The following is a 22,954-nucleotide window of genomic DNA, read 5'->3' as shown; positions in this document are numbered from 1 at the left end:
GATGACAACATCTATTTACTTTTTTAAAATAAAACCAGATTATCTGTACACAAATATAGTTTTCGTATTTACATGAAACTCATCAAGGATTGTTTCAATGTACACTTGATCAAAGACACCCTGGACCTACCATTGTGATAGTTCTACATTGAGACGCCTACAAGCAAGGACACGTGGCCTTGTGATACCGGTTGACATAACGTAAGGCTAAAAATAAATATTCTGAGTTCTCAGGCACTGTGTGGATCAGCACGACAGCCCAACTTGATGACAGTGTATTTCTTCGTAATTAAGACAATGAACATTCTTAGACCTGAGCAGCACACTTATTTACACTGCATCAAAACAGTTTACCTGCCGTGATCAATTTTTAATAACTTTTATAGAGCCTAGGTCACCGTGGCTGACCTGACTAAGTAACTTCAAAAATAAAAAAATAATAAAAATAATAATAATTAAAATAATAATAATAAAAAAAATATAAAAAAATAATATAATAAAAAGAAAGTAAAACAAATTTATATAAATGGTGACCAGGATTCAGCTATAACTTGTTCTTTCACAGAAAAATGGAAAATACAACATACCTACTTTTACGTACGTCATGGCATGACAGAGCAACTATTGTAATATGAAAGAATTGTGTGGTCCTTAACTTTGGTTTGCTCTATGTTTCTCTGTTGGAGTATAAAGGATACTGTTTAAAAAATGTTCCCATGGAAACTATATAAATGGAGACATTTCAACAGACTTGAGTAAAAAACACTGCAGGACTGTCTAGATAGAGTTCACCTCATGGTTCTGGTGGGTTTGGATAAAACTTTGAAACTTAATTGTTTTTTAAATGCTGCCAAAGGAAGACTTGTCACAAGGGGTGTCACACGGCCTGAGAACCAGCAGTTCATCCTACAGATCGTCATACAGTAGAGAACACGTGCTATACAGTACTACACAACAAAATACCCACAGTACATTCTCATTTCAAGGATAACATTTGGCCAGACCAGTTTGTTTCGTGTGATTATGGATTTTCTAGGCAAAAGTCACTGACTCAGGAGGCAAAAAATGAAATTGTTTTTGTGGTTGACAGGAGGTGAGTTACTAAGCGAAAAAGTAACAATCATCATCTCATGCTTTCCACAAGACTAGTTGTGTGTTGTTTCATCTTCAACAAAGACGATGAATTTCGGACACAACAAAGGTGTTCGAAAAATGCATGGAATCAAATGGAATTCACAGTATTTGGGCGGAAGAGAGGGCATTGAAAAAGGTTACAGTACAGAAATTGGTCTGGCCTAATAAAGAGATTTCCTCATATGTTAACATTATTTGTCCAAGGTTTAACTTTCACATGGTTTTATTGTGTTGCATGTAAACCTTACCACAAATCGGTTTTGACATTTTGAGACTGGTTTCATTAAGAGTCAATATTACTGCTTCAGTAAATGAATAGAAAATAAAATGGAAAAGATGGTGTTTACAAATCAAAAGAAATTCAATATGATACAGATGGTATTTTGTTCGACATTAAGGGCTCATAAGAGAGGATATTCCTAAACTGCTATATTCAATAATTCAAATTCTAAAATAATAAATAGTACATAAGGACTCCATCAATTAATATACAAGTTGATTAAAATGAATTTAAAAATCAACTAACAATGCACTGACAATAGATCCAACACTGAACTCCTGAACCAGTGAAATGGACTTCTGGAAAACTGTTGGTAAAACATTCATAACACAAGACTTTAACAACTAAACATTGCAAAAAGCTAAAAGCACTAAACAATGACATGAAAACACAGGGAACACTCGCTACAGTATCTGCAACACAATCCTATGTCAAGGACAACAATAACAAGACAAACAGTCTCCATACAGGCTCACACACTCTTTCACACATGTACGTAGTTGGGTAATTGCACTGTTGCATGCTGGGAAGGTATTATTTTCGGCGATGTTTGCGGAACCTATGGTGCCTGTAGAGGGAGGGATGGAGGTTTGCGGTAGAGTCTCGAGGTAGCTGGGTAAGTGGAATGACTCTTTGTGACTGTTCGCTGACTTGAGATTCAGGCACCCATACATCCGGCAAACTGGAAACGAGAGACAGGGGATGTTAAGGCTAAACGTTAACAAAAGCCTGCTGCCGATGATTCTCAATTTCTTAATTTTTTCAAACTGAACAAATCTGTTATGAGTAACATTACATGGCTATTGAATGGGTTAAATAACAATGCTTTATAACGAAGGGTGATACCCTCCCTCATGAAGTAGAATAGCAATTAACATTCAACACTAAAACGGCAAGCATATGTTGAATTGTTGAAAACATCCTGAATGACCTCGTAGGTAATTCATCAAGATAACTACCATTTTTCGAAATTAAATTTGCAAAATTATCCCATACACTTCAAAGGATAGATTTGGATGGAAATATGTGAGTGTTTTCAGACCAACTGGTAAACAACCTATGCTCCTTCAGGCTTGAGGCTTATCAGGGGAGATAACTCTGCCATGCAGGTCAACCTACACATCCACAAGTCTACATTAAAATAGGTTTGTCTTATCACCACATAATGAATTGAGTGAATGAATTTATTGAACGCCTCTTTGAACTATTCTCTATAACATATATTCAGGCATCCTCTTCACTCTATATAACATATACTCACATGTCCTCTCTACCCAGTCTATGTAACATATACTTACATGTTCACTCTACCCAGTCTATGTAACATATACTCACATGTCCTCTCTACCCAGTCTATATAATATATACTCACATGTCCTCTCCACCCAGTCTATATAACATATACTCACATGTTCACTCTACCCAGTCTATATGACACATACTTACATGTCCTCTCTACCCAGTCTATGTAACATATACTCACATGTCCTCTCTACCCAGTCTATATAATGTACACCCTCACATCCTCTCTAAACAGTCTATATAACATATACCCTCACGTCCTCTCTATACAGTCTATATAACATATACTCACATGTTCACTCTACCCAGTCTATATAACATATACTTACGTGTCCTCTCTACCCAGTCTATGTAACATATACTCACATGTCCTCTCTACCCAGTCTATATAATGTACACCCTCACATCCTCTCTAAACAGTCTATATAACATATACCCTCACGTCCTCTCTATACAGTCTATATAACATATACTCACATGTTCACTCTACCCAGTCTATATAACATATACTTACATGTTCACTCTACCCAGTCTATATAACATATACTTACATGTCCTCTCTACCCAGTCTAATATAATGTACACCCTCACATCCTCTCTATACAGTCTATATAACATATACTCACATGTTCACTCTACCCAGTCTATATAACATATACTTACATGTCCTCTCTACCCAGTCTAATATAATGTACACCCTCACATCCTCTCTATAGTCTATATAACATATACTCACATGTTCACTCTACCCAGTCTATATAACATATACTTACATGTTCACTCTACCCAGTCTATATAACATATACTCACATGTCCTCTCTACCAAGTCTATATAACATATACTTACATGTTCACTCTACCCAGTCTATATAACATATACTTACATGTCCTCTCTAAACAGTCTATATAATGTATACCCTCACGTCCTCTCTATACAGTCTATATAATATATACTCACATGTCCTCTCTACCCAGTCTATATAATATATACTCAAATGTCCTCTCTACCCAGCCTATATAATATATACTCACATGTCCTCTCTACCCAGTCTATATAATATATACTCACATGTCCTCACTACCCAGTCTATATAACATATACTCACATGTCCTCTGGGGTCCAGTGGAGTAATACTTTGATTTTTCCTGATTCTTCAGTTCGCTTTGCGATGACCTGCAACAGGCATAAGTCAGTGTCAACAGACAAGGAATGATTCTACCGATTCAACACCCCCTACCCCTGACCTTCGACACCCTCAACATCCCCAGCCCCTCGACATCCCGCTGGTCCACCACTCTGCTCCCTCCCCCATCCCAGCCCCTCGACACCCCACCGATCAACCACTCCGCTCTCTCTCCCACCCCAGCCCCTCGATACCCCACCGATTCACCTCTCCACTCCCAGCCCCTCGATACCCCACTGGTCCACCACTCCACTCCCTCTCCCATCCCAGCATCTCGATACCCCACCCGTCCACCTCTCCACTCCCTCTCCAACCCCAGTATGTCCCCTGACTTACAGCACTGTGGAATGTGACAGTGCGGTGGTCCCCTCAACACTCCCTGCCCTTCACCTTGACCCCTGTCCCACCCCAGCCCCTTGATACCCCACCGGTCCACCACTCCACTCCCTCTCCCATCCGAGCCCCTCGATACCCCACCGGTCCACCACTCCACTCCCTCTCCCATCCCAGTCCCTCGATACCCCACTGATCCACCACTCCACTCCCTCTCCCATCCCAGCCCCTCGATACCCCACTGATCCACCACTCCACTCCCTCTCCCATCCCGGCCCCTCGATACCCCACTGGTCCACCTCTCCACTCCCTCTCCCATCCCAGCCCCCCTGACACCCCACCGGTCCACCACTCCACTCCCTCTCCCATCCCGGCCCCTCGATACCCCACTGGTCCACCACTCCACTCCCTCTCCCATCCCGGCCCCTCGATACCCCACTGGTCCACCACTCCACTCCCTCTCCCATCCCGGCCCCTCGATACCCCACTGGTCCACCACTCAACTCCCTCTCCCACCCCAGCCCCTCGATACCCCACTGGTCCACCTCTCCACTCCCTCTCCCATCCCAGCCCCTCGATACCCCACTGTTCCACCTCTCCACTCCCTCTCCCATCCCGGCCCCTCGATACCCCACTGGTCCACCACTCAACTCCCTCTCCCACCCCAGCCCCTCGACACCCCACTGTTCCACCTCTCCACTCCCTCTCCCATCCCAGCCCCTCGATACCCCACTGGTCCACCTCTCCACTCCCTCTCCCATCCCAGCCCCTCGATACCCCACTGTTCCACCTCTCCACTCCCTCTCCCATCCCGGCCCCTCGATACCCCACTGGTCCACCACTCAACTCCCTCTCCCACCCCAGCCCCTCGACACCCCACTGTTCCACCTCTCCACTCCCTCTCCCATCCCAGCCCCTCGATACCCCACTGGTCCACCGCTCTATTCCCTAACCCATGCCATCCCATGTCCCCTGACTTACAGCACTGTGGAATGTGACAGAGTGCGGCGGTCCCAGGACGTCTAGCTGTGTGCGCTGGGTGAGATCTTCTAACTCTTGCTGCAATCTAGCCATGATGCAGTTGTCAAAGAAATCGCCTGTTCGAGCTGAAAAAAGAAGCAATAAATAAGTCATCATTGTTCAAATCAAGGAGTACATTAGATAGTGTATCACGGTGTTACAGTCTTGTATAAGTTTGTGTATAACCCTATGAACAAGACGAATGGGACGTCCTAGTGGCGGCAGCATCAGGATGACGCATCACTCGCCTCCCACATAGACCCACTGGTTAATACAGGAGGAATTAAAGGAATGAAGAACAGTACAGTCTGAGAGTGTCACAAATAACACGCTTTCCACAAACATCCACCTTTAGTGTGTCAAGGTTAACTCTTCATTACTACTTCATCTCAGATCTGACACCTCTAAGTTGACAGCAGCAACAAGGCACTGCTGCTCACTACATTCAATACTGCTCATCAAATACTTCAGTGTGAGTTGAATGTTAGCTGAACTCTTCAGCTGTGGGTGGGTGGGTGGGTGGGTGAGTGAGTGAGTGAGTGAGTGAGTGAGTGAGTGAGTGAGTGAGTGAGTGAGTGAGTGAGTGAGTGAGTGAGTGAGTGAGTGAGTGGGTGGGTGGGTGGGTGGGTGGGTGGGTGGGTGGGTGGGTGGGTGGGTGGGTGGGTGGGTGAGTGAGTGAGTGAGTGAGTGAGTGAGTGAGTGAGAGGGTGAGTGAGTGAGTGAGTGAGAGGGTGGGTGGGTGGAGTGAGTGAGTGAGTGAGAGGGTGAGTGAGTGAGTGAGAGGGTGAGTGAGTGAGTGAGTGAGTGAGTGAGTGAGAGGGTGAGTGAGTGAGTGAGTGAGTGACCGAGTGAGTGAGTGAGTGAGTGAGTGAGTGAGTGAGTGAGTGAGTGAGTGAGTTTGGTTTAATGAAGCTTTGATATGTATTTCCATTATATCCTGGGGGTGTCAGCTTGACGTGGGATTAAAGCCCAGAGTGATGCAGGTGTTGGACGTTTACTATTTTGGTAAAAGTCACAAACAAGGATATGGTGCTGATAAACCTAGAATCAATATCAGGATGAACACTGTTAGAATTTGGCATTAGTCCTACAGTCCTTGACAAATAATATATACCATAGTTAAAGTACAATAAGGATTAGTAGAAATTTGCCCTTTTTAAGGGTTTTCATACATGTTATCATTGAAAGGACTAGTGAACTAAAACTGTTAGTTTCTAACGTTGATGAATCTGGGATATCGAAACCACAACCATAGCTTCTTGGCATACCAAAGGGATGCAACTCTCCACAGCACCACCCGTGCCCCAAGGCATAACATGATTGAATTGGTGACAAAACGTAGGATTTAAAATCAACTAATTCCCTGTTACAAAATCAATATATAAACCTGCATAAAAGAAAAAGTATCTAAATAAGGACAGGCTAATTGTGATTATGCAGAAAAAAATACATCACATATAACCTTTCCAAAAAGAACCTTCAGATGAAATATAATAATAAAAAATTGAAGTAATTGTTATATTATCATTATTTCAACATTCATTTTTTGCTATATTGTGTCTGAGAACAGGAAGTGTGTGAACTAAGAAAGGTTTATTCCGATGTCTCTGGACAAAACATACACCGGCGAGCATGGTAAAATAGGACGTAGCTCTCCATGTAACTGCTGCTGGTTTACTGGTTCTGCAGGACTCGGACTCATAATGAACAGCAGGGATTATAGCTCAAGCCCCATAGTGATAACACCCTCTCACATTGTATGATAACATCAATATTCCATATGCCACATGATCAATACAATGCCAGGTCATCCTGACCTAAGAAGGGTAGTGATACGCAACGTATCCTCTGGGGAATAACCGGCTTATAGGAAATACAAACAGCCAGTAGGAACCTGAGGAGTGTCGGTACAATGTTCATAACACACAACAAAGTACTACAAAGTCGGTCCTGAGTGAGGATGTGGAGAGAGGCTGCTGATGCCTGGTCTGCTTCACTGTCCAGGATTGCCTTGTTCATTATCACTAGTATAGGATGTCACTTGTCATATTTCAGAAAATCAATGTTCCATTAACACTTCACCCACGGATGCTTCCGAACTAGAACACAGCTTCACACCTTAGTCAGCATCCTTTCTAATCTCATTGTAGAAACTACAAAAAATAAACTCCCTAAAAATACTAGAACATCTTTTCTTTTGATTTGTTGATGTGTTATTCACCTATAAAGGTCTGGGGGACTAGACATCTAGTGTTATTCACCTATAAAGGTCTGGGGAAAAGACATGTAGTGTTATTCACCTATAAACGTCTGGGAGACTAGACATCTAGTGTTATTCACCTATAAAGGTCTGGGGGACTAGACATCTAGTGTTATTCACCTATAAAGGTCTGGGGGACTAGACATCTAGTGTTATTCACCTATAAAGGTCTGGGGAAAAGACATGTAGTGTTATTCACCTATAAACGTCTGGGAGACTAGACATCTCGTGTTATTCACCTATAAAGGTCTGGAGTACTAGACATCTAGACATCTAACCAACACGCAGAACACTTGAATGATTTTCAACTGAACCACTGTTCAGTGAAATAGGTACACATTTTTACATATCTTATGAATTATTCATGATCTTCGCCAGCTGTTGCCATCTACATGAATATTACATGACAATATCTCGATTGCATGGTGTCAGTACCCTTAAAGTAAAAGCGCTTTCCTGTCAAACTGGGAACAGGGTTCGATTACGTACAATGTTTGAAGCCCATTTCTGGAGTCCTTTGCCTGGAATATGCTACAATTGGACCAAAAGTCTTCTCACACAAATAAAACCCCAAAGGAATAATTTATTTAAAAAAAAACATTTTTCCGAATATGATATTGTCCTTAAACCCTGAACAGTGTGATAAAGCTGACATAATTGCCTGTGCTCATAATGCTTGATCGAAGTCAGGTTGTTTATATTTCCAGGATCGTCTACACTGGTGGGGCCCACTTGACCAACATGTGGCGGCACACCATAATCAAGTGTCACACTTACGTCTAACTTCATAACACCACTTCTGCAGGTACTTGGAAGTGAAACAAACAGTTGCTTTGGGGATAAGATGTTGAAATCAAAGAGCTCTTGAATTATTGCTGTCAAGTGGAAACATACTTTTGAATATACTTTTATTAAATCAGTTTCTATTCTTACTGACTGCTAACACGATTGCTACTAAACATTGGATGGGAACAAAACAAATTATTTTTTAGCAGACAGTTGACAAGTTGATGGATAAAAGAAAAAAAAGCAGCAGCTTCTGAGTGAGTTGGGTTAAACGCCGCTTTAAACAATATTCCAGTTATATCGCGGCGTGTCAGCTTAATATGGGAGGAATGCCCAAAGTGATGCAGGTCTCAGATGTTTACCACTTTGGTGAAACCTACGAGTACGGGTATGGTGCTGACAAACCTAGAAACATAATCGGGGCGAACCGGGATTCGAACCCACAACCATAGGTTTCAACTCTGCACAGCGAATCGCAGCGCCTTAGACGACTGGGCCACCTGTGCCCCAAGCAGCTTCTGAAGCATTTTGCCTAAACCATATATTGAAAAAAGTCTTCGAAACATTTGCCATACAAGTCTTTAAATGGCATTTAGAAAAGATACACATAAGGGAGAGAATTTATGGATGTCAACTTCTTTATCATGAGGATAACCTCTAAAGTTTTAAACAAAACTACTGTTACAGACTCTATGACTGATTTAAAATACTTTTTAAAGCATATTCTGGAATGGAAGTCGCCAATTTGAAACTAGTGTCAAAATGCTTAAGAAGCTGCTTTCTTAGTGGCTAATGTCAACTTCCTGTTAGTAATTTCATTGGTCGGTCAAAGTTCGCGAATGGTCGTTCTGACATGACCTGTTTTGGGATGTCCTCAGAGGTAGCATGAGCTTGTATCCGATTTTAATGAGATTGAGGTAATCTAGGCATGTGATTAATTCTGTTTGGTTTATTTAAAGCAGTAATTGTTTATTGTTAAGCAAGTTTATCTCAGCTTCTGTTGTAATATGCTGCTACCAGCCGACTCGCCTCACATCAAAACACGGGCTGTGTACTCGCGGGCAGATGACAATGGAGTACGCAGATCACTGTCAGATTAACGAGACCGATTAATGAGTGATTACAGTAATTCATTGCAAATTATGTGTGTCGGAGTCGGAGTGCAAGACTGTCGGATTAACGGCTCTAAATAGCACTGATTTAATCGGTTCCCATCATTTGTGTTGGATAAAGCCGATTGTCGGATTACCGAGTGTCAGTTTAACGAGACTTGACTGTACTCAGAAATGTTACAAAGAAGTTGACATCACCTGATGAAGGAGTAAGTATATACTCTGAAACCTTGTGTTCCTCATAACAAAGAAGTTGACATCACCTGATGAAGGAGTAAGTATATACTCTGAAACCTTGTGTTCCTCATAACAAAGAAGTTGACATCACCTGATGAAGGAGTAAGTATATACTCTGAAACCTTGTGTTCCTCATAACAAAGAAGTTGACATCGATAAATTCTCTTCCTAATTTGCCATACAATCGTACGATATATTTCCAACTCCAAGACTGCCATTAACTTTAAACCCAGCCCACTAATCCCTGTAAGAAAAGCAACTTCCAGATCCTAGTATCAGCACACCTTAACTGGAATGTCACAATGGAGCTGACTCTTCCAAAGATATCATTTATCCTTCTGTCTTAGCCCAGCCCCTATCATATGAAGATATGTTCAGTCATCACCACTCATATGAGATAAGCTGGCAGCCAGGTGTGCATCATAAACCAATCAGACATAATGACATGTTTGTCAACCTTACACTGGATACTGCTTTAGGACAGTGGAGACTCTCTCAGCAAACAGCCTCTCGTTACCTCGTAATGTGCTTCAGTAAGTCTTGCCAATAAGTCTGTGTCCTCTACGCTGTATTTAACACAGACCCACTCGATGCTATTTATATCTATTTTTTTGTCTACCTACTTTGACCAGAAGTATCACCTGGTGACAGATGACCTCATTATAACACCCACATGGTAATTACCTCATTATAACGCCCTTAAGGTATAACCTTTGTAATAGTGTGTATTTGCAGATAGTGATATCAAGGTTCATTGAACAATAACATGTCAGAAAGCTCCTTGTTTATTGATAACTGGATATTAGGAACAGAATGGATCTTTATCAGATGATAAATATGTAAATTATAAGGAATAGGGGGTGTCCGTAAATTAATAGTTACAGTAATTACAAAAATCTGGAGCAAAATTTTCAAAATACAACTTCTTCCTTCAAAATTGTATCAGTGACCATCCATCCCCCATTTAGGCAGGTGTGTCAGTGATTGACACCAGCTGATAGCATCACAGGTATTGATACTCTCAGCAGGGTTGCAGCCAGGGGGATGAGGCAGCCTCCTCTGTGTCGGACAATGACACACCTACCTCACCTGTGTTGTCACCTGTGTAACTCAAGTGCCGTGGACCATGATACCAGGTGAATCAATGATTAGAGGCAACCATTCCATGCAAAGAAAGGAATTGTAACAAAAGGGTTATGGATTAACAGATGGACAGGTAAATTTATGAACCAGAAAATCAAGAGAAACAGATAAGTATCGATGTATTGGAATAACAGGGGAACCAGGTAAATAGTGACCGATAAATATGATTGTCTGATCCATTTAGTCAACTCTTACAACAAACCTAGGTATCGGGGGATCCATTCCAACAACAGTGAGTGAGTGAGTATGGTTTTATGCCGCTTTTAGCAATATTCCAGCAATATCACAGCAGGGACACCAGAAATAGGCTTTACATATTGTACACATGTGGGGAATCAAACCTTGGCGTGACAAGCGAACACTTTAACCACTAGGCTACCCGACCGCCCCTCATTCCAACAACAAGAGCGGGCTGCATGATACAGCGGCCACTAGGGCACCAATACCTACCAAATCATCAATACTTAGGTACACACGACACTCCAATTGTCAGTTTGTGACATCGCAATACGCTATAAAAAGAACAGGAACTAATAGTGTTACCTTCCGTTATGCAGAAGTAGAATAACGCCACTTGTAAGCATGGCAGAACACAAGGATGTGGAGGCTGAGGACGTGCCGACTAACTGTTACATTTAATAACCATCCCTTCATTTAAACCTGTTTTGTTCTTGTTGTTTTCTTTGTTAAAATTTATTTGTTAAAAATAAATAGACGCACAAAGAAAGATGTTTTAGAGCTGTAGATATTTCAGATATTTCATCATTTCTTACTATTTGATGTAGTGTATCATGATACCAGTAGTATCGTCAGTTTGTGATACGAATCGTTCTTTATTGACAGTAAGCCATGGCTATCATGAGTACTACCTTATGAGTGAGTGAGTGAGTGAGTATGGTTTTACGCCGCTTTTAGCAATATTCCAGCAATATCACGGCGGGGGACACAAGAAATGGGGTTCACACATTGTACCCATGTCGGGAATCGAACCCGGGTCTTCGGCATGACGAGCTAACGCTTTAACCACTAGGCTACCCGACTGCCCCTACTACTACCTTATGACCTTACAGACACTGTTGTATAATTTACCACCAGAAAAACAACTTCAACGAAGTCAGCATAGGTTAGTATACAGCGGTCAGGTGTAAGGATCCTACTTTTCTTGATCTTCTCATTTTGTGTATGTGGTCAAAATGTTTTAAGTCGTCTATAGCCCAAACTTGGCTCCAAGCATCATCTTCCATAATTTTATATCTTCCATAATATGAGCTATCATTAGCTGAGCTTAGACTGCACAGAATTGTACTAGACTTGGGCTTCAGGCTAGTGGATAAAGTCACACATTTAGGATGATTGTCAATGACAGTCCTCGATATTCGTGTCAGATGAAGCTTGGCCATCCATGCCACTTGGCTAAAGAAGGTTTCATGTACATTCATTCAGTGTTTGTCTCCACGGTAACGCCAGCTGAAAAATGCTTTAACCATGGAAACATGACAGGTGTATGTTTCCACTGACAACAGACTCTTCATCGCTGTCACTTACACACTTGCAAAAGCAACTTTTGCTTAACACAATTTTTTCTTTCCTCTAACTGAGAGTTTCTCACTAAATATGTTGGAAATAGAATTTCTGCTCGAGAAAGCAAAAATATTGTATAATGTTCTTGAAAACCTTTCAGCTGCACCAAACATTTATCCTACTTCAACAGAAGTTACAAGGACATTTCAAAAGCAGAACCTAAAAATGAGGTTAAATGGGGTCTAATGTCATGTGTTAGTCCTGCACCATGACCGTGGAATATATTTATTTTATGAAAAAATAATAATCTAGAAATGCATACAAAATCAAGTCTAGCCAGCTCAAGCTAGCTCTATTCCACAGCATAGGGAATTTTTTTGTTTTTAAAGTCAAGAAGGATATTGTGTAATATAAGATTTCAGAGACTAAATGTTAGTCTAGTCGTGTGTGTGTGTGGCTGTTTGTCCCTCTTACAACAAGTATGGGTTGCTGAAGACCAATTTTAACCCAGATCTTCAGAGAGGGAGACAAGCATGGCTTGTTCAAGACCTATTCTAAACCAGATTTTCATGGGGGGGGATACAACCATGAGTTGCTTAAGACCTATTCTAAACCAGATTTTCATGGGGGGGGGGGATACAACCATGAGTTGCTAAAGACCTATTCTAAACCAGATTTTCATGGGGGGGGATACAACCATGAGTTGCTAAAGACCTATTCTAAACCAGATTTTCATGGGGGGGGATACAACCATGAGTTGCTAAAGACCTATTCTAAACCAGATTTTCATGGGGGGGGATACAACCATGAGTTGCTAAAGACCTATTCTAAACCAGATTTTCATGGGGGGGGGATACAACCATGAGTTGCTAAAGACCTATTCTAAACCAGATTTTCATGGGGGGGGGATACAACCATGAGTTGCTAAAGACCTATTCTAAACCAGATTTTCATGGGGGGGGGGATACAACCATGAGTTGCTAAAGACCTATTCTAAACCAGATTTTCATGGGGGGGGGGATACAACCATGAGTTGCTAAAGACCTATTCTAAACCAGATTTTCATGGGGGGGGGATACAACCATGAGTTGCTAAAGACCTATTCTAAACCAGATTTTCATGGGGGGGGATACAACCATGAGTTGCTAAAGACCTATTCTAAACCAGATTTTCATGGGGGGGGGGGATACAACCATGAGTTGCTGAAGGCCTATTCTAAACCAGATTTTCATGGGGGGATACAACCATGAGTTGCTAAAGACCTATTCTAAACCAGATTTTCATGGGGGGGGGATACAACCATGAGTTGCTAAAGACCTATTCTAAACCAGATTTTCATGGGGGGGGGATACAACCATGAGTTGCTAAAGACCTATTCTAAACCAGATTTTCATGGGGGGGGGGGACACAACCATGAGTTGCTAAAGACCTATTCTAAACCAGATTTTCATGGGGGGGGGGATACAACCATGAGTTGCTAAAGACCTATTCTAAACCAGATTTTCATGGGAGGGGGGGATACAACCATGAGTTGCTAAAGACCTATTCTAAACCAGATTTTCATGGGGGGGGGATACAACCATGAGTTGCTAAAGACCTATTCTAAACCAGATTTTCATGGGGGGGAATACAACCATGAGTTGCTAAAGACCTATTCTAAACAAGATTTTCATGGGGGGGGGGGGGGGATACAACCATGAGTTGCTAAAGACCTATTCTAAACCAGATTTTCATTGGGGGGGATACAACCATGAGTTGCTAAAGACCTATTCTAAACCAGATTTTCATGGGGGGGGGGGGATACAACCATGAGTTGCTAAAGACCTATTCTAAACCAGATTTTCATGGGGGGGGATACAACCATGAGTTGCTGAAGGCCTATTCTAAACCAGATTTTCATGGGGGGGGATACAACCATGAGTTGCTAAAGACCTATTCTAAACCAGATTTTCATGGGGGGGGATACAACCATGAGTTGCTAAAGACCTATTCTAAACCAGATTTTCATGGGGGGGGATACAACCATGAGTTGCTAAAGACCTATTCTAAACCAGATTTTCATGGGGGGGGGATACAACCATGAGTTGCTAAAGACCTATTCTAAACCAGATTTTCATGGGGGGGGGATACAACCATGAGTTGCTAAAGACCTATTCTAAACCAGATTTTCATGGGGGGGGGGGATACAACCATGAGTTGCTAAAGACCTATTCTAAACCAGATTTTCATGGGGGGGGATACAACCATGAGTTGCTAAAGACCTATTCTAAACCAGATTTTCATGGGGGGGGATACAACCATGAGTTGCTAAAGACCTATTCTAAACCAGATTTTCATGGGGGGGGGATACAACCATGAGTTGCTAAAGACCTATTCTAAACCAGATTTTCATGGGGGGGGGATACAACCATGAGTTGCTAAAGACCTATTCTAAACCAGATTTTCATGGGGGGGATACAACCATGAGTTGCTAAAGACCTATTCTAAACCAGATTTTCATGGGGGGGGATACAACCATGAGTTGCTAAAGACCTATTCTAAACCAGATTTTCATGGGGGGGGGGGGGGGGGGGATACAACCATGAGTTGCTGAAGGCCTATTCTAAACCAGATTTTCATAGGGGGAGGATACAACCATGAGTTGCTAAAGACCTATTCTAAACCAGATTTTCATGGGGGGGGGGGGGATACAACCATGAGTTGCTAAAGACCTATTCTAAACCAGATTTTCATGGGGGGGGATACAACCATGAGTTGCTAAAGACCTATTCTAAACCAGATTTTCATGGGGGGGGATACAACCATGAGTTGCTAAAGACCTATTCTAAACCAGATTTTCATGGGGGGGGATACAACCATGAGTTGCTAAAGACCTATTCTAAACCAGATTTTCATGGGGGGGGATACAACCATGAGTTGCTAAAGACCTATTCTAAACCAGATTTTCATGGGGGGGGGATACAACCATGAGTTGCTAAAGACCTATTCTAAACCAGATTTTCATGGGGGGGGGATACAACCATGAGTTGCTAAAGACCTATTCTAAACCAGATTTTCATGGGGGGGGGGGGGGGGGGGGGGGATACAACCATGAGTTGCTAAAGACCTATTCTAAACCAGATTTTCATGGGGGGGGATACAACCATGAGTTGCTAAAGACCTATTCTAAACCAGATTTTCATGGGGGGGGGGGGGGGGATACAACCATGAGTTGCTAAAGACCTATTCTAAACCAGATTTTCATGGGGGGGGGGATACAACCATGAGTTGCTAAAGACCTATTCTAAACCAGATTTTCATGGGGGGGATACAACCATGAGTTGCTAAAGACCTATTCTAAACCAGATTTTCATGGGGGGGGATACAACCATGAGTTGCTAAAGACCTATTCTAAACCAGATTTTCATGGGGGGGGGGATACAACCATGAGTTGCTAAAGACCTATTCTAAACCAGATTTTCATGGGGGGGGATACAACCATGAGTTGCTAAAGACCTATTCTAAACCAGATTTTCATGGGGGGGAATACAACCATGAGTTGCTTAAGACCTATTCTAAACCAGATTTTCATGGGGGGGGGGGATACAACCATGAGTTGCTAAAGACCTATTCTAAACCAGATTTTCATGGGGGGGGATACAACCATGAGTTGCTAAAGACCTATTCTAAACCAGATTTTCATGGGGGGGGGGGGATACAACCATGAGTTGCTAAAGACCTATTCTAAACCAGATTTTCATGGGGGGGGATACAACCATGAGTTGCTAAAGACCTATTCTAAACCAGATTTTCATGGGGGGGGATACAACCATGAGTTGCTAAAGACCTATTCTAAACCAGATTTTCATGGGGGGGGATACAACCATGAGTTGCTAAAGACCTATTCTAAACCAGATTTTCATGGGGGGGGATACAACCATGAGTTGCTAAAGACCTATTCTAAACCAGATTTTCATGGGGGGGGGATACAACCATGAGTTGCTAAAGACCTATTCTAAACCAGATTTTCATGGGGGGGGGGGATACAACCATGAGTTGCTAAAGACCTATTCTAAACCAGATTTTCATGGGGGGGGATACAACCATGAGTTGCTAAAGACCTATTCTAAACCAGATTTTCATGGGGGGGATACAACCATGAGTTGCTAAAGTCCTATTCTAAACCAGATTTTCATGGGGGGGGATACAACCATGAGTTGCTAAAGACCTATTCTAAACCAGATTTTCATGGGGGGAGGATACAACCATGAGTTGCTAAAGACCTATTCTAAACCAGATTTTCATGGGGGGGGGGATACAACCATGAGTTGCTGAAGGCCTATTCTAAACCAGATTTTCATGGGGGGGGATACAACCATGAGTTGCTAAAGACCTATTCTAAACCAGATTTTCATGGGGGGGGATACAACCATGAGTTGCTAAAGACCTATTCTAAACCAGATTTTCATGGGGGGGGGATACAACCATGAGTTGCTAAAGACCTATTCTAAACCAGATTTTCATGGGGGGGGATACAACCATGAGTTGCTAAAGACCTATTCTAAACCAGATTTTCATGGGGGGGGATACAACCATGAGTTGCTAAAGACCTATTCTAAACCAGATTTTCATGGGGGGGGGATACAACCATGAGTTGCTAAAGACCTATTCTAAACCAGATTTTCATGGGGGGGGGGGGGATACAACCATGAGTTGCTAAAGACCTATTCTAAACCAGATTTTCATGGGGGGGGATACAACCATGAGTTGCTAAAGACCTATTCTAAACCAGATTTTCATGGGGGGGGATACAACCATGAGTTGCTAAAGACCTATTCTAAACCAGATTTTCATGGGGGGGGGGATACAACCATGAGTTGCAAAAGACCTATTCTAAACCAGATTTTCATGGGGGGGGGGGGGATACAACCATGAGTTGCTAAAGACCTATTCTAAACCAGATTTTCATGGGGGGGATACAACCATGAGTTGCTAAAGACCTATTCTAAACCAGATTTTCATGGGGGGGGATACAACCATGAGTTGCTAAAGACCTATTCTAAACCAGATTTTCATGGGGGGGGGGGGGATACAACCATGAGTTGCTGAAGGCCTATTCTAAACCAGATTTTCATGGGGGGAGGATACAACCATGAGTTGCTAAAGACCTATTCTAAACCAGATTTTCATGGGGGGGGGATACAACCATGAGTTGCTAAAGACCTATTCTAAACCAGATTTTCATGGGGGGGGATACAACCATGAGTTGCTAAAGACCTATTCTAAACCAGATTTTCATGGGGGGGGATACAACCATGAGTTGCTAAAGACCTATTCTAAACCAGATTTTCATGGGGGGGGGATACAACCATGAGTTGCTGAAGGCCTATTCTAAACCAGATTTTCATGGGGGGGGATACAACCATGAGTTGCTAAAGACCTATTCTAAACCAGATTTTCATGGGGGGGGATACAACCATGAGTTGCTAAAGACCTATTCTAAACCAGATTTTCATGGGGGGGGGATACAACCATGAGTTGCTAAAGACCTATTCTAAACCAGATTTTCATGGGGGGGGGGGGACACAACCATGAGTTGCTAAAGACCTATTCTAAACCAGATTTTCATGGGGGGGGGATACAACCATGAGTTGCTAAAGACCTATTCTAAACCAGATTTTCATGGGGGGGGGGGGGGGGGGGGGGGGGGGGGAGATACAACCATGAGTTGCTAAAGACCTATTCTAAACCAGATTTTCATGGGGGGGGATACAACCATGAGTTGCTAAAGACCTATTCTAAACCAGATTTTCATGGGGGGGGATACAACCATGAGTTGCTAAAGACCTATTCTAAACCAGATTTTCATGGGGGGGGATACAACCATGAGTTGCTAAAGACCTATTCTAAACCAGATTTTCATGGGGGGGGGGATACAACCATGAGTTGCTAAAGACCTATTCTAAACCAGATTTTCATGGGGGGGATACAACCATGAGTTGCTAAAGACCTATTCTAAACCAGATTTTCATGGGGGGGATACAACCATGAGTTGCTAAAGACCTATTCTAAACCAGATTTTCATGGGGGGGGGGGATACAACCATGAGTTGCTAAAGACCTATTCTAAACCAGATTTTCATGGGGGGGGATACAACCATGAGTTGCTAAAGACCTATTCTAAACCAGATTTTCATGGGGGGGAATACAACCATGAGTTGCTTAAGACCTATTCTAAACCAGATTTTCATGGGGGGGGGATACAACCATGAGTTGCTAAAGACCTATTCTAAACCAGATTTTCATGGGGGGGGGATACAACCATGAGTTGCTAAAGACCTATTCTAAACCAGATTTTCATGGGGGGGGGGGGATACAACCATGAGTTGCTAAAGACCTATTCTAAACCAGATTTTCATGGGGGGGGATACAACCATGAGTTGCTGAAGGCCTATTCTAAACCAGATTTTCATGGGGGGGGGATACAACCATGAGTTGCTAAAGACCTATTCTAAACCAGATTTTCATGGGGGGGGATACAACCATGAGTTGCTAAAGACCTATTCTAAACCAGATTTTCATGGGGGGGGATACAACCATGAGTTGCTAAAGACCTATTCTAAACCAGATTTTCATGGGGGGGTATACAACCATGATTTGCTAAAGACCTATTCTAAACCAGATTTTCATGGGGGGGGATACAACCATGAGTTGCTAAAGACCTATTCTAAACCAGATTTTCATGGGGGGGGGGATACAACCATGAGTTGCTAAAGACCTATTCTAAACCAGATTTTCATGGGGGGGGATACAACCATGAGTTGCTAAAGACCTATTCTAAACCAGATTTTCATGGGGGGGATACAACCATGAGTTGCTAAAGACCTATTCTAAACCAGATTTTCATGGGGGGGGATACAACCATGAGTTGCTAAAGACCTATTCTAAACCAGATTTTCATGGGGGGGATACAACCATGAGTTGCTAAAGACCTATTCTAAACCAGATTTTCATGGGGGGGGGATACAACCATGAGTTGCTAAAGACCTATTCTAAACCAGATTTTCATGGGGGGGGATACAACCATGAGTTGCTAAAGACCTATTCTAAACCAGATTTTCATGGGGGGGATACAACCATGAGTTGCTAAAGACCTATTCTAAACCAGATTTTCATGGGGGGGGATACAACCATGAGTTGCTAAAGACCTATTCTAAACCAGATTTTCATGGGGGGAGGATACAACCATGAGTTGCTAAAGACCTATTCTAAGCCAGATTTTCATGGGGGGGGGATACAACCATGAGTTGCTGAAGGCCTATTCTAAACCAGATTTTCATGGGGGGGGATACAACCATGAGTTGCTAAAGACCTATTCTAAACCAGATTTTCATGGGGGGGGATACAACCATGAGTTGCTAAAGACCTATTCTAAACCAGATTTTCATGGGGGGAGGATACAACCATGAGTTGCTAAAGACCTATTCTAAGCCAGATTTTCATGGGGGGGGGATACAACCATGAGTTGCTGAAGGCCTATTCTAAACCAGATTTTCATGGGGGGGGATACAACCATGAGTTGCTAAAGACCTATTCTAAACCAGATTTTCATGGGGGGGATACAACCATGAGTTGCTAAAGACCTATTCTAAACCAGATTTTCATGGGGGGGGGATACAACCATGAGTTGCTAAAGACCTATTCTAAACCAGATTTTCATGGGGGGGGATACAACCATGAGTTGCTAAAGACCTATTCTAAACCAGATTTTCATGGGGGGGATACAACCATGAGTTGCTAAAGACCTATTCTAAACCAGATTTTCATGGGGGGGGATACAACCATGAGTTGCTAAAGACCTATTCTAAACCAGATTTTCATGGGGGGAGGATACAACCATGAGTTGCTAAAGACCTATTCTAAGCCAGATTTTCATGGGGGGGGGATACAACCATGAGTTGCTGAAGGCCTATTCTAAACCAGATTTTCATGGGGGGGGATACAACCATGAGTTGCTAAAGACCTATTCTAAACCAGATTTTCATGGGGGGGGATACAACCATGAGTTGCTAAAGACCTATTCTAAACCAGATTTTCATGGGGGGGGATACAACCATGAGTTGCTAAAGACCTATTCTAAACCAGATTTTCATGGGGGGGGATACAACCATGAGTTGCTAAAGACCTATTCTAAACCAGATTTTCATGGGGGGGGATACAACCATGAGTTGCTAAAGACCTATTCTAAACCAGATTTTCATGGGGGGGGGATACAACCATGAGTTGCTAAAGACCTATTCTAAACCAGATTTTCATGGGGGGGGATACAACCATGAGTTGCTAAAGACCTATTCTAAACCAGATTTTCATGGGGGGGGGGATACAACCATGAGTTGCTAAAGACCTATTCTAAACCAGATTTTCATGGGGGGGATACAACCATGAGTTGCTAAAGACCTATTCTAAACCAGATTTTCATGGGGGGGGATACAACCATGAGTTGCTAAAGACCTATTCTAAACCAGATTTTCATGGGGGGAGGATACAACCATGAGTTGCTAAAGACCTATTCTAAACCAGATTTTCATGGGGGGGGGATACAACCATGAGTTGCTAAAGACCTATTCTAAACCAGATTTTCATGGGGGGGGGGGGATACAACCATGAGTTGCTGAAGGCCTATTCTAACCTGGATTTTCACGGGTGTAGACAAGCATGGGTTGCTGAAGGCCTATTCTAACCTGGATCTTCACAGGGGGAGACAAGCATGAGTTGTTGAAGGCCTATTCAAAACCTGGATCTTCAAAGGGGAGACAAGCATGGGTTGCTGAAGGCCTATTCAAAACCTGGATCTTCAAAGGGGAGACAAGCATGGGTTGCTGATGACTTATTCAAAACCTGGATCTTCACAGGGGGAGACAAGTATGGGTTGCTGAAGACCCAGATCTTCATGAGTATATAATTGATAATAATCCTATAGTGTGCACTTACTACCGTGAATCAATGTGAAGGTCATTTTCTTGTGCATATACAGACTTCTCTGAGACAAGGTGAAGGTCATGTTTCTGTGTGTATACTCACTTCTCTGAGACAAGGTGAAGGTCATGTTTCTGTGTGTATACTTACTTCCTTGAGGCCGCCTTCTCTTTATCTTTCGTTTCCGCAGTAATTTGGTTGGCGTGTCTTCCCGAAGTTTCTGCGTCTTCTGATTGGCTTGTGGTAGTGTATTAAAGTGACTATTGACGTGTCTCTCCAGTCCCGCGTGAGTGGTGAACCTCTGCCCACACCCCTCCACAATACACTTGAAGGGCTTGTGTCCGCTGTGGCACACGATATGTCTCGACAGCCACGACATGGAACAGGAGGACTTGTTATACACCTTGCATCCATCCCACAGGCACACAAAAGTCTCACTCTGTTGTTGAGGATCTACATGGACCTGTCGTATATGTTCCAACATATTTATACTAGGGTCTATTTTCACTGAGCAGTTTCTCCATCGGCATGGAATTTGTTTTTCTTCAACCTTTGTTTTACAGTTTTTGCAGTTTAGTGAGTCTTTATTGCTTGGGATGGTGATTGCTGATGGTGCAAGGAACGGATTTGGCGTACATGATCTTGAGGTGTCGGGCGTGACCTGCTCTGAGCACGGAGCAGACGGCGGTTCACTGGGACTTGGCACTTCATGTTTAAGGCTGGATGTGTCTAACTCAAGGTGAGCTAGTTTGATCTCTTCTATATCCTTAATTCTGGAAATACAGGAAATTACAATATAAGAATAATGAAACAAACAGTTGGATCATTAAAATAGCATGTTGTGTCCAACACCATCATTGAAATAACTTATGGAATTATTCCTACAGATGTCTAACAAGCTAAAATAATTGAAGATGGTCGGATTTGTCTTTATTTTCCTGAAGTGCAATTCAGCCACTGGAGACACCTTGTGCCTGTGACTGTTGATTACATCAAAGGACCATCCCATCCCTCGAGAGTAAGGTGATACTTCAGATAACGTAATGATTAGAGGTCTTCTGCCTCTAATGATGAACACCTTGAGAGCAAGAATCTGTTGTCAACTGTGCCTGGAGCAATAAAGGCCTGGTAAACATCATCTTATAATGCTTCGTGCAATCACAGCAGAGTTAGTGAGGTGGTGAAAGCCCACTGAAATACCATGCTGCAGTTTCACATGGATATCCCTGTCAGTATACTGACTCTCAGAGATCAGTCCATGTTTAAGCACTCAATGCTGAGCGCCAGACAGGGAAACAATAAGCACGATCTTTTAACGTCTTTCAGAATGACATGGTTTGGGGACTGTTTGTTTGTTGTTTAATGATGCACTCAACAATATTCCAGCTATATGAAGGCAGTCTGTAAATCAAGTATGGACCAGACAATATTGTGATTGACATCATGAGCATCGATCCACTCAATTGGGATACGATGACATGCATCAACCAAGTCAGCAAACCTGACCACTCGATCACGTTAGACATCTCTTACGACAAGCATAGTTGCCTTTCACTGCAAGCATGGGTTGATAAAGACCTATTCTACCCCGGATCTTCATGGGTCAGTTTGAGGATTGAAACACGAGTGACAGAAGGGAGAAGGAAGAGGAAGAAGAGGAGTGGAGGGAGGGAGGGAGGATGGTGGAT

At 42.6% G+C, this 22,954-nt stretch overlaps 1 protein-coding gene across 1 annotated transcript in view; it reads right to left on the bottom strand.

Moving 5' to 3' along the window:
* Positions 1 to 539: 539 nt before the first annotated feature.
* LOC139474285 (zinc finger protein aebp2-like) overlaps positions 540 to 22,954 on the bottom strand; it is a 69,566-nt gene continuing 47,151 nt past the window's right edge. The window contains exons 2-5 of the mRNA XM_071257235.1: positions 21,417 to 22,039; positions 5,215 to 5,339; positions 3,823 to 3,890; positions 540 to 2,096 (exon numbers count right to left, since the gene is read on the bottom strand). Of these exons, the coding sequence (XP_071113336.1) occupies positions 1,949 to 2,096; positions 3,823 to 3,890; positions 5,215 to 5,339; positions 21,417 to 22,039 (964 nt within the window). The 3' untranslated portion in view covers positions 540 to 1,948. The remainder of the gene's footprint in view (positions 2,097 to 3,822; positions 3,891 to 5,214; positions 5,340 to 21,416; positions 22,040 to 22,954) is intronic.

The sequence above is a fragment of the Haliotis cracherodii genome, unplaced genomic scaffold (assembly GCF_022045235.1).
Source record: "Haliotis cracherodii isolate W230 unplaced genomic scaffold, xgHalCrac1.p SCAF_3, whole genome shotgun sequence".
NCBI lineage: Eukaryota > Metazoa > Mollusca > Gastropoda > Lepetellida > Haliotidae > Haliotis > Haliotis cracherodii.
Note: the sequence above shows the minus strand (reverse complement) of the source record. Positions and strands in the feature narration are given on the sequence as shown.